The following is a 12,643-nucleotide window of genomic DNA, read 5'->3' as shown; positions in this document are numbered from 1 at the left end:
GGCCTTTAGAGCTTCAATCACTATTATGCACACCTTTGATTCAACATATGCCCATATAGACAGGGCCTGTTCTAGAAAAGAATTTTAGGTGGCGGTACCCCCTCGTTCCGGCATATTTTAGCGGAATATTGGCGTTTTATTCGCGAAAAAAACAATATTTGCAATATTTTTTACTTATTAAAAATAAGGTCCTCAAATTTTAACTTGGGCGGTGCCCTAATACGGTCGACGCTGTCGAAAACGGTCTAGAATAGCCCCTGATTGAGTAGTCAAATGGATTCAGGTATGGTGAACTAGGGGGCCAGAAATCCGGAATATTTTGTTTCAGTCATTTCTGTGTTTTCTTCAAGGTGTGATACAGTGCACCATACTGCTAGAAGTCCATATATTCTCCTCTCCGGAGAATATATGGACTTAATCCAGGGTTTGGTATGTGTTTTAAGGATGTCCGTGTAGATGTAGAATCAATTTTCAGTCAGGATTTAATAAAAACCGGAAGCATTTTTTTACCATCTGATGAAACAAGACCTAAAACCATTACTGATGCCGGCTGCTTTGTTTGAAATATAAATCTAACCTCTTCTAAAAAATCCAGTTTTTTACACAAAAGAATGTAGCGCTGCATCTGGAAATACTAATAATGCATGCATAAATTACTTATATATAATCATACCACTAAATTTAAAATATGTTTTGACTGTTAATTGTGACTGTATATATATATATATATATATATATATATATATATATATATATATATATATATATATATATATATATATATATATATATATATGTATATATATATGTGTGTGTGTGTGTGTGTGTGTGTGTGTGTGTGTGTGTGTGTGTGTGTGTGTGTGTGTGTGTGTGTGTGTGTGTGTGTATATATGTAAATATATATATACATATACATATATATATATATATATATACATATACATATATATATATATATATATATATACATATATATATACATATACATATATATATATATATATATATATATATATATATATATATATATATATATATATATATATATATATATATATATATATATATATACACACACTATATATACATACATTCAGTGTCATTTTTGTATTTTAGAATGTTAAATGATTTTATATGGTTGGCATGGTCTAATTTTGAATGGTGTTTCGCTTATACCATAGAATTTGTTGACAGGAGTGTTAGTAGGATTATTGGAACTTATAATAGCTTGGTATACAATGTTTTTTGTTAAGCTAGAGATGGTGTCTCGATAAAAATACTCATCTTGGGCAGATACTGGGCATGCACCCAGCTACTGTCTTGTAGAAGGCCTCCAAGGCAAAGACTTAAGGGGTAAACAGATTCTATCTGTTGACCAGCCTCGCACCCCTTCTTCATCTATTAGGCTGGCGCAGATGTATTTTTAATACATTGTTTCCAGTTTAGGATGTTGAATGCTGGATCTTCTTGACTCAATGCATGGGATTACTTGTGTCTCTGTTTTTATGACTAGGCAACTCATTCTATTATCTCCTTATGAGGGTACAGCTCTAAAACTCAGTTTTATGGTTCTGAGGCCGGCTGGTAGTCAGGTTTCCCGAACTCTGTGGTAACTCTCAGAGAGGCTGATTCCATCAACAGCTGAAAAATATCAAAGTATTAACAGTGCCATCTTGCGCATGGATGGTGTCCCTGTTTGTACTTTTGGTGTGCATTGTGGAGGCCACATTTGGAGCCCTTTGTTACGGCTTAGGGTTTATTAGTAGTAATGAGGCAATTGCTTGGGCTATTAAACGGTGTTCTGAGTACTATCTATGCTTTGAGTCAAGTTCTTCAATCTAATTTAAAAATGAATAAAGTACCAAAAACTATAAAACACAAAAAACCATCATCATCACCAAGTTCTTTAAACCTATCATTCACTAATATTCGTGGTCTTCGAAGTAACTTTTCTTCTGTTGAGTCTTATCTCTTGCAAAGTTCACCAGACCTACTTGCTCTTTGTGAGACTAATTTGAGTTCGGCTGTCTCATCTTGTGATCTTAGTGTTGATGGTTATCTTCCTCTGATTCGTAAAGACTCCAATAGTCACATGCTTGGCCTGGGCATTTACATTCGTAAGAATTCACCTGTTTGTCGTGAAACTAGGTTTGAATCCACAGACTATTCTTTCATGTGCTTTCGTTTAGCACCACTTCACTCTATTGCCTTTCTCTTTGTTCTATATCGATCTCCTTCATCTCAAGACTGTACTCTTTTTGATGTTATTTCTGATCATATCGACCAAGCCCTCTCTCTTTATCCATCAGCTAATATAGTTGTTGTCGGTGACTTTAATGCTCACCACTCTGAATGGCTTGGCTCTAGTGTCAGTGACTCTGCAGGCATTAAAGCCCACAACTTTTGCCTTTCTCAATCCCTAACTCAAATAGTCAACTTTCCAACTCGCTTTCCTGACAACCCTAATCATTTACCTTCTCTACTCGACTTATGTCTTGTTTCTGATCCTAGTCAGTGCTCAGTTTCTCCACATTCACCCTTAGGTGCTTCTGATCACAGTTTGATCTCTTTAAAACTAATATCTCATTCTTCTTCATCACCTGAATACCCCTATTATCGAACCTCTTACAACTACAGTAAAGCTGACTGGGTCTCTTTCCGTGATTTTCTTGGTGATGGCCCTTGGGTAGAAATCTTTCAACTTCCTGTCGACAAATGTGCTTCTTATATAACTTCGTGGATTCAGGCTGGCATGGAATCTTTTATTCCCTCTCGACGATTCCAGGTCAAGCCTCACTCTCCTCCATGATTTTCCTCACACTGTGCTGCTGCGATTGCCAATCGAAACCGTTACTTCCATATTTATCAGCAAAACACTTCTCCAGAAAACAGACGTCTGTTTGTTACTGCTAGAAACAACTGTAAAAAGGTTTTGTCTAACGCCAAAACCCGCTATTCTCAGGTCATGAAATCTCGTATCTCATCTCAAAAATTAGGCTCTCGTGACTTCTGGAGAATCTTTAATAATATCAATAATAAGGGCAAATCTATAATTCCACCTCTCTTGTATGGTTCAGACTTTGTCACCTCACCTAAAGACAAAGCCGAACTGTTTGCTAAAAACTTTTCATCAATATCATCTCTTGATTCCACTAATTGCGTTCTACCTGATATTGCCAACAAACAGGTTGATCCATTGCTTGACATTCATATCACTCCAGCATCTGTATCTAAAGTGATTTCCTGCCTAGACTCTTCTACAGCTTGTGGCCCAGACAACATACCTGTTATTGTCTTGCAGAAGTGTTCTCTGGAGCTGTCGTCTATACTCTCAAAACTATTCAACAAGTGCTTATCAGAGTCTTGTTTTCCAGCCTGCTGGAAAGCCGCATCTGTTATCCCTATCTTCAAAAATTCTGGGGAGCGATCTGATTCGTCTAACTACCGTCCCATAAGTCTTCTTCCTATCATAAGCAAGGTTTTTGAATCTTTAATTAACAAACACTTAATTTCTCATCTTGAATCCAATAACTTACTTTCTGACCATCAATATGGATTTCGATCTTCTCGTTCTACAGCTGATTTGCTAACAGTAATAACTGACAGGTTTTATCGTGCATTAGATGAAGGTGGAGAGGTTAAGGCCATCGCTCTTGACATTTCAAAAGCGTTTGATAAAGTTTGGCATGCTGGTCTTCTCCATAAGCTTCCTTCTTATGGTTTATCCGGCAACATCTTTAAGATCATTGAATCCTTCCTTTCCAATCGTAGCATAAAAGTTGTCCTCGATGGACAACACTCTTCTTCTTATTCTGTAACTTCAGGGGTTCCTCAAGGTTCTATCCTTGGCCCTATACTCTTTTTAATTTACATTAATGATCTTCCAGATATTCTCACATCTAAGGTGGCATTGTTTGCTGATGATATTACCATTTAGTCTTGTCGTGATAAGAAACCAACACCCTCTGATTGCTTGGAGGGGGCATTTGAGCTTGAAAAGGATCTCACTTCTGCTACAGCATGGGGCTCACAGTGGCTGGTAAACTTTAATTCAGATAAAACTCAATTTTTTTTAGCCAATCGTTATCGTAATAATTTAGATCTTCCTATATTTATTAACGGTGATGTACTCGATGAGTCACCTACTCTTCACCTTCTAGGATTAACTCTTACTTCCAATCTTTCTTGGAAACCATATATCAAATCGGTTGCAAAATTAGCATCTGCCATCTGCTAAGGTTGCATCTCTTTATCGAGCTCGCCACTTTCTTACTCTGGATTCTATTCTCTATCTCTATAAATCTCAAATCCGGCCTTGTATGGAATACTGTTGCCATATCTGGGGCGGATCTTCTAATGATGCCCTTTCTCTTTTAGACTAGGTGCAAAAACGCATTGTAAACATAGTTGGACCTGCTTTTGCAGCCAACCTCCAACCATTATCACATTGTCATAATATTGCTTCTCTTTCTCTTTTCTACAAATACTATAATGGGCACTGCTCTAAAGAGCTAGCGTCTCTTGTGCCATCTACTAAAATTCATTCTCGTGTTACTTGTCATTCAATTAAGTGTCATCCTTTTTCTGTGACTGTTCCTAAATGCTCCAAAAACGCTTATTTGTCTAGTTTTTTTCCTCGAACATCAGCTCTTTGGAATTCGCTTCCTTCATCTTGCTTTCCTGATTCATATAATTTGCAATCTTTTAAATCGTCCGTCAATCGTTATCTTGCTCTACAATCTTCATCTTTTCTCTTACAGTAACTTCCAACTTTAATTAGTGGCTGCTTGCAGCCTTGTTGGAAGTGAAGATGTTTAAAAAAAAAAAAGCATTGGTTTGATAAAGGGCAGGTATTTTTATTTAGACAGTTGCAGTTGGTTTTAAGTAGAATTTTTCTGTTGTTCATAATTTGTTGATTGTGTGCATTTAAAACAGATTTCATATTCGGCATACAACTATAACTTATTTTAATCGTGTTTCTGTTGAAAATTTTGTGGAGTTTGTGATTTATTGCGAAGTATTTGATGTCTGAGGTTAAAATGCTTTTTCCTACATTAATGCTAATATTTTTGCTGAAAGGAGGGTTAAACCAAATGATGTTGCGTTTACGGTTTTTGGTATGAGGTAAATTTAAATTAGGTGCATATATATATATATATATATATATATATATATATATATATATATATATATATATATTTATATTTATATTTATATTTATAGGAAATTGTATTCCCAGAAGATTATAACACTAACAAACGAGGCAGTTCTTCAAATTCAGAGTCAGTTTCAAAAAAAGTAAAATGCGAAACATCTGAAGTCGATATTGAGGCAGTTGCAAGAAACGGTTTACTAAATAAATTAACTGTTTCTCAAATGAAAATATTTTGTCAAAAAAACAAAATAAAAAGTTCATCTCAAAAGAAAGCTGATTTTGTTTCAGCAATCAATTCTTTTTATAAAATTTAGTTTATTGTTTTTTCAGCAAATACAGAAAAGTCTTATAATCATATTTCTATAATAAAGAATGTAATTTTCTTTTTTTGTTTTAATTTTTTTTCTCTTTGGTGAACGAGGTAAATTTCTAAGCATGAAAAAAAGCATTTATAAGCAAATTTAAATTTGATTAAGTTTATAGCAGCTTCTAATCGAAAGGACTTGATTGACTTCAAATTTATAGGTTACAGGTTTTAATTATTATCATTATATAAATGATAATTTCTTGCAAATAGTGGCGTAACCCTGAATAATTTGGCATTTAGTTAGCTTTTGAGCTTCTTTTTTTTCAACCTATTATTGTGAGAGTTTTCTAAACAATTAATTTTGAGCGTTGGTTGTAATATATATATATATATATATATATATATATATATATATATATATATATATATATATATATATATATATATATATATATATATATATATATATATATATATATATATATATATATATATATATATATATATATATATATATATATAGTAATCCTTCCTAATTTCTACTACCTTATTTTGAATGTATTGGGTTGAAAACAAATAATTTTTTAGCTGCTCGAGTTTGCTCCATTTTGATTAAATATCAATTATTTCGAGACACTAGATGACCCGTGGGGAGAGAGAGAAGGAAGGGGGTACATAAAATATACAAAACCTCATTTTAGCATTTTTACGACTAGAGATATTATTATTAAAACTACAAGATAGCTAAAATAAAAACATCTAAAAGATCGTTCTTTAAAACTTCAGGTTCTAAGTTAACAGCGCCGATGGATCTAGTTATTTTGAAGCTGATTGATGATACTATTGGATCACTTCGCAAGAGCAAATAATAATAATGGTTTTCAATCGCATTTTTTGTCGAAACTTTACATGTATGATTTAGTCTTGCATATTGAATGTATTTATTTTGTGTTTTCTGAGCCTCTTCTGAATATATACCTATTGGGAGTTCAAAGCAATCAGCAATTTTAAAAACCATGCTCTAACACCTGTGTACAGTAGGTGGCAATGTGTGCCAGTTATATTTTTCAATTATTATTTCAGAGGTAGCTAAACAATCTTTTTTGAAGGGCTCCAAATGAAGTCGTTATCCACTGCACACAACTTTCATTATATTCCTCAATCTAACAATGTTAAAATCAAGTCCTATAATATCTGTAAAAGTATTTGCATTCTCAAAGGCTTTTCTGGCTGTGTTACCTGTGCTTGAGGAACCATAGCCATGCTTTGGCATATTGACAACAAGACTGAGCTCACTTCTAAGCCGATTCTGAATTTCTTTTTTACTCGATAACAGAAAGCTTATGTTCTTCTGACTTTTTTGCTGCTCAGATTTTAGTTTAATAATTCGAGACAAAGTATGGTTAACCATGCTCTACAAACGACAGATTTGCAGATGTTTCTGTAATATGCAAACCCTATGGGTAACAATCTAGTTTTGATTTTAGGATTGTTTTTAACAGAGTTATCAGCATTTTACATCAGAGATGAGTTTCAAATAATCTAATATTGTGAATCATTCAAATCACAATTAATTTTAATTTTTTTTTAATTCTGATTCACTTCCAACAAGACTGCAAGCAACTATTATTAAGTTGGGAGTTACTAGAGAAAAAAAGAACAGAGTTATAGAGCAAGGAAGCCGTTGACAGAAGACTTGAAAAGTTGTAGGTTGTATGAGTCAGAGAAACATTAAAATGGGAGAGAGTTCTAAAGGGTTGAGGTGCGGGAAAAAAAATTACACGAGTAAAAGTTTTTAGAGCATGCAGGGACAGCTACAATGAAAGAAAGAGACTTTGCTGAATGACGAGTCAAACAAGAATGTGTTTTATAAAACTATACGTAATAGCTACTTTGAGCAACGACCATGATATTATTTGTAGAAAAGGAAAAGAGATACAACTTTGCGATGATGGGAGAGAAGCTTGATAGAGTGGATCCAACTACGATTGCAATGCATTTTTGGACTTAATCTAAAAGAGTATCATTAAGAAGGACCAGCCCAAATTTGACAAAAGTATTCTATACAGGAACGAATAAGAGATTTGTAGAGGTAGAAAATGGAATCAAGAATAAGAAAATGGCGAGCACGATAAAGAGAAGCAACCTTAGTAGATGCTAATTTAGCATCGCTTATATATGGTTTCCATGAAAGATCAGTAGTGAACAATAATCCAAGAAGACGCAAAGAAGAAGACTCGATGGAGGGTTGCCATCCAGTAAAATAGGAATGTCAACAGTACTGCGGTAGTTGTTTGCAATAAATAACTGAGTTTTGTTGGAGTTTAATTTTACAACCCACTGTGAGCCCCAACCTTTTTAAGAAGTGATATCAGATTCAAGATTGGCTGCCTGTTCTAAGCTATCAAAAAGAGAAGACTTTTTGTCAGGATAGGTGTATAAAGTTGAGTCATCAGCAAAAAGAGCTGTCAGGAAGATCATTAATGTAGATAAGAAACAAAACAGGACTAAGGATAGAACCTGGGGTACCCCAGGAGTTACTGGAAATGAAGAAGATAACATGCACTCTTACAAAAATTGGTTTTTCAAAAAACTAAATTTGGTTGTACGGCTTGTCCCAATAAACGAACCAAATTTGAATATCTAGAAAACCAATTTATTCTGGTTTTACAGAAAACAAAATTATTTTGGTTTTCTGAAAAAACAATTTTGAATATCCAGATAATTGAACTAAGTTGGTTTTCTAGAAAACTGACGCTATTTGGTTTTCTGGATAACCAAAATTGGTTCGTTTATTGGGACAAGCAGTAAGACCAAAAATTGGTTTTTCGGCGATAACGATAAAAATAATATTTTGTGTCAAAATGCTTAACACGAAACGCAATTTTCAATGCATTTATAATTATTTTACAAAACTTAACTTCATGAGTTATGTCTCGCAGAATAGAAATATTCGGCCAGAGATTACAATTTAATACAAAAACTATTAGTTTATAAATTAATAAACTATAAGTTTATTAATTTATAAAAAAACTAAAGTTTATTAATTTTTGATATGTTATATACATTTATATACGTTATTATGATTATATATAGTTTATATACATTATATAAATAAATGGTGTTATATATAAATCGTATTCTGTATAGAAATATTTATGTACTATGGAACATATTAATATACTACTATATCATTTGAAAAAGAAAAATTCTCTATAAAAACAACTAAAAGTTTGTAAGCGAGTTCAAAAAATAAACTTGATTTAAAAAAAGATTTTGAAACAAATTAATAACATTAGTATATTATTGAGTTTTATAATTTATATTACAAGTTCATACAACTAGCAATGTTTTGAATGTTGCCAGGAAGTTTACTATTTCGTTCGAAAACGTAATGTTCTAGAAAAGACAAGGTTTTTTGGAGTTTCTTTGGATATGCAATATAAAAAATCTAATATGAACAGATGACAAGACCCAAGCTACAAGTTATATCAGGAACAGAATTGCTTACTGTCACCCCGTCAACTACAAGACTTATTCGTGTTGGATTTATAGCATCTCCCTCAATTTTCAGAGCTGGGGTAGGATAAATTGAATCCTAATAAAGAGAAGCATAATATTAACAAATATTGAAAATTGCATTAGTTAACTTTATTTAATAATATATATATATATATATATATATATATATATATATATATATATATATATATATATATATATATATATATATATATATATATATATATATATATATATATGCAAATATTTAGAATAAAAAAATATAAATGTTAAAATTATTAAAATGTATATAAAATAAAAAAGTTGACTTTAATTGTTTGAGTTTTTAATAAAAAGTGAACTGAATTTTTCTATCATTTTTTATTCAAATAAATAAATATTAAAACGATTTAGATAATAATGATATACAATCATTTAAATGCAACAAAAAAATGCTTGGAAGAATTAATACACGAAGGTTTTTCATAAAATAGAAAAACAAAAAAATAGAAAAACAAAATACAAAATTTGAGTTACTATTAAATAATTTTAATGTTAAATTAACAATTATTACCATCACTAATCTCATCCAGTACCTCATTGCACAATATTTTCCATCTAGCTAACATAGGTTATTTTAAATCTATCAACTTCTTTATTCCCTCCTTCATTCTACCCAAAATTAACAAGCAGTTATTATCAATATCTTTATTTGTAATAGCTCTTGCTGCTGCAAAAAACTAAAATTAAAACAAAGAAAATGACATCACAAAGCTGCTATATAAAGAAAAAAATATTTTCTCCCACCCTAACATTGCAGGGGCAATTCTATAAAAATTTGGAAAGCGGTACCCCAGAGCATCATGAATAAAAGCACAGACTAATAAAAAATTGAATTAATACAGAAATATTAATCTTGATTTTGCCACGCCAAGGAAGGAAAAAAAATCCAACTAATAGTCTTATTTAGTTTTATTATAATTTTAATTTTGTTATGTATTTTATATATAATTTATGTTTATTTAAATGATATTTCTTTATAAAAGTTATATAACAAATGAAATTTGTTATTTCAGGATTTGCGTTAAATGGGATAATTATTGCTCATATCATGAACGTTGCGGTTTTAAGACAACATTAACAGAGCAATAGAGATATAAAACAAATAATAAACCACTTACAACTTTTTCATAGTAAAGTGCTGGGAATTTATTAAGGACATCCAAAGACAATCTGGTGAGCCAAAAATTCTTTTATCAGGTCACAGTTTTTGACACTCATCAACCATGCTTTTTATAACATCTTGAGCTATACCATCATCCACATTCTATAATATAATAATTAAAACATGGTAAGTAATTTTTTCATATAAACATGTATTATATATGCTGCAAAATCATGCTTATCTTATCACTTGAATGATGGCAGTGACGTTTTGCTGAGTACAGATTAGTAGACTCATTCAGCAAATCAGAGTTACGCTTATGACCAGAATTAATTCTACTTTATCTTAAACTGTGCAACTTGCTCATCATTTAGAAGAGGGCGTCTAGCTCGCTTAAATTTTGCCTTCAACAAATGCACAAGAAGTTTCTGACAATAAAATAAAAGAAAAACTTCTTTAGCTATGTAATTTTGTAACATCATTGATATTATTAGTTTTAATTATACAATTAAATACTCACAGAGCCATTGCAATGATGAGGTTTTAGAGAAGGATACCTTAGGAAAAGCTCATTTGCTTTTTCATAAAAGTTACTTGTACTTGGAAATCTATAAAGTATTCACTTTGGTGAAAAGCAATAAAATATTTCATTTCAATTTTTATTATTATTGAAGAGATATGTTAAGAAATATAAAATAGCAACATTTCTCCAACTCTGATACTGATGATAAATAATGCTTACTTTCAAAATTTGAAAATTATACTATTTTAACTTATAATTTAAACAGTAATCAAAATACTGGCAACCTATACTGTTGCTTCATGATATCAAAAAGAAAATCCATAATATACTCCTTCAGTTTTGATATTTTTGGAAGACTAAAGTTAATTTGCTTTATTTCCACAGCAGCAAGGAGAAGAGGGGGCAATGTCAGTTTATCTGACGGAATACCAAAAATAAAGTTCAAGACATTAAATTGAAGACCTAAGAGCTAAAAGTCACACAAAAAAAGTTGAAAGAAAATATATTTCAATCAATATTGTTATATGTTCTTTTTTTTTTGAATTCATAAAAGTTTAATTGAGTTATAATTCATTTATTAGTTATTTAAATATTATATTTACTGATTTTTATTTATTGATTTTGTCCATAAATTTAATTTTTAAAAACAAAAAGACTATCCAAAAAAACGATTACAATGTTTTCTCTCAACTTTTTTTTTGTGACTTAAATACTTCAGCACTAAAGTCTTCAATTATGCACAAACTTTTTATGATATAGAGCCCTAATAGTGTACAAGTATGTGTGCACACACAAAATCTTGGCTAAATATATTGCATCAATTTAATTTTTTTTTTACGTTTAATAATATAACATTTTAAATAAGATAACATTTAAGGGAAAATAAATAAAGTTATAAATGTTTACAAATAAACAAAACATAACTTACTAAGATTCAGAAATGGTTGGTGCCTCATTAATGTCACAAACAGGTGACATTGTAAAACTTACATTACAAGAGTTTAATGTACTCTTTGGTGCCTAATAGACTTCCCCCCCCCCCCCCCGCTAATTAGTTTTTCAAAAATTTTCCACCCAGGACATTCTTATTCCAACCCCCCGGCTATTAAATTTTAGAAAAAATTCCATCCAAGACAAGACAACTTTTTATAGAAATTTTCTTTTTCACTACTTACTTACGTTACATAATATCATTCATTCAAAAAACTTTGTTTTAAAAAAAAGAACGTTCTATTTTCTTCTTTCTATCGTTACGTCATTATTCATTAAAAAAGAAATTTTCTTCTTTCTATCGTCACGTCATATCATTTACAGTACTTATTTACTTGAATACGTTGTAATATCAGAGTGTAAGAACGAAATGGTGATTACGAAAAGAATTTTTAAAAGGACAGAAAGAAGCCAATATAGTAACGTAGAAAAAATGGAGCTTGAAAAAATTGTGGAAAAGTTCAAAGAAGAGTACGATGCCGAAGTGATAAAAAACAAAGGAAAGACGAAATACGATGCAAAAAGAAAACGACACGTGCCAATAAAACCGACAACTGGATATGTTGCAAAGTCTGTCCGATTCTTTTATACTGATTTGGTTGATGCAAAAGGTGACGACCCTGAATTCGTAAAAACAGTTAAACTTGCATCCCGTTCATACAACGACCTAGAGCGTTTGCAAGATCCTTCCTCTTGTCCACCGAAAAAATCGCGAGGAGCTGGTGCTGGTCGTAAAGTGAAGGCCCCAGAAGTAAGAAGTAAGCATTATTTCACTGGTTCGAAGACGTGAGAGAATCGTTGAAGGGATGTTTGCTGCGACGTTTGTTCAAGCTGAAAGCACAGCAACTTTATGGCAAATGGCTCATTCAAAACTCAGTTCCTGAACAAGAGAAACTCAAATTTAGTAATAAATGGATTAAATCCTGGGAAAATGAATACGGAGTCAGCTTAAGAAAGCCAAACAAACGCTATTCAATCAAGAAAGAAGATCTTCTGATAAGA

The 12,643-nt window shown here is 31.6% G+C and overlaps 1 protein-coding gene and 1 long non-coding RNA gene across 2 annotated transcripts in view; one reads left to right on the top strand and one right to left on the bottom strand.

The window, feature by feature from the left end:
• The window catches only part of LOC100211211 (X-ray repair cross-complementing protein 5), a 31,122-nt gene extending 25,584 nt beyond the window's left edge, over positions 1 to 5,538 (top strand). Inside the window, exon 4 of the mRNA XM_065807517.1 lies at positions 5,224 to 5,538. Coding sequence (XP_065663589.1) covers positions 5,224 to 5,469 — 246 coding nt within the window. The 3' untranslated portion in view covers positions 5,470 to 5,538. The remainder of the gene's footprint in view (positions 1 to 5,223) is intronic.
• Positions 5,539 to 8,720: 3,182 nt separating this feature from the next.
• On the bottom strand, positions 8,721 to 10,736 carry LOC136086532 (uncharacterized). Its single transcript, XR_010641397.1, has 4 exons — positions 10,649 to 10,736; positions 10,145 to 10,556; positions 9,538 to 9,703; positions 8,721 to 9,060 (listed from the first exon to the last, which is right to left on the bottom strand). It is a non-coding gene; the product is annotated as an uncharacterized LOC136086532 (long non-coding RNA).
• Positions 10,737 to 12,643: the final 1,907 nt, after the last annotated feature.

This window comes from Hydra vulgaris, chromosome 10 (genome assembly GCF_038396675.1).
Source record: "Hydra vulgaris chromosome 10, alternate assembly HydraT2T_AEP".
NCBI lineage: Eukaryota > Metazoa > Cnidaria > Hydrozoa > Anthoathecata > Hydridae > Hydra > Hydra vulgaris.
Note: the sequence above shows the minus strand (reverse complement) of the source record. Positions and strands in the feature narration are given on the sequence as shown.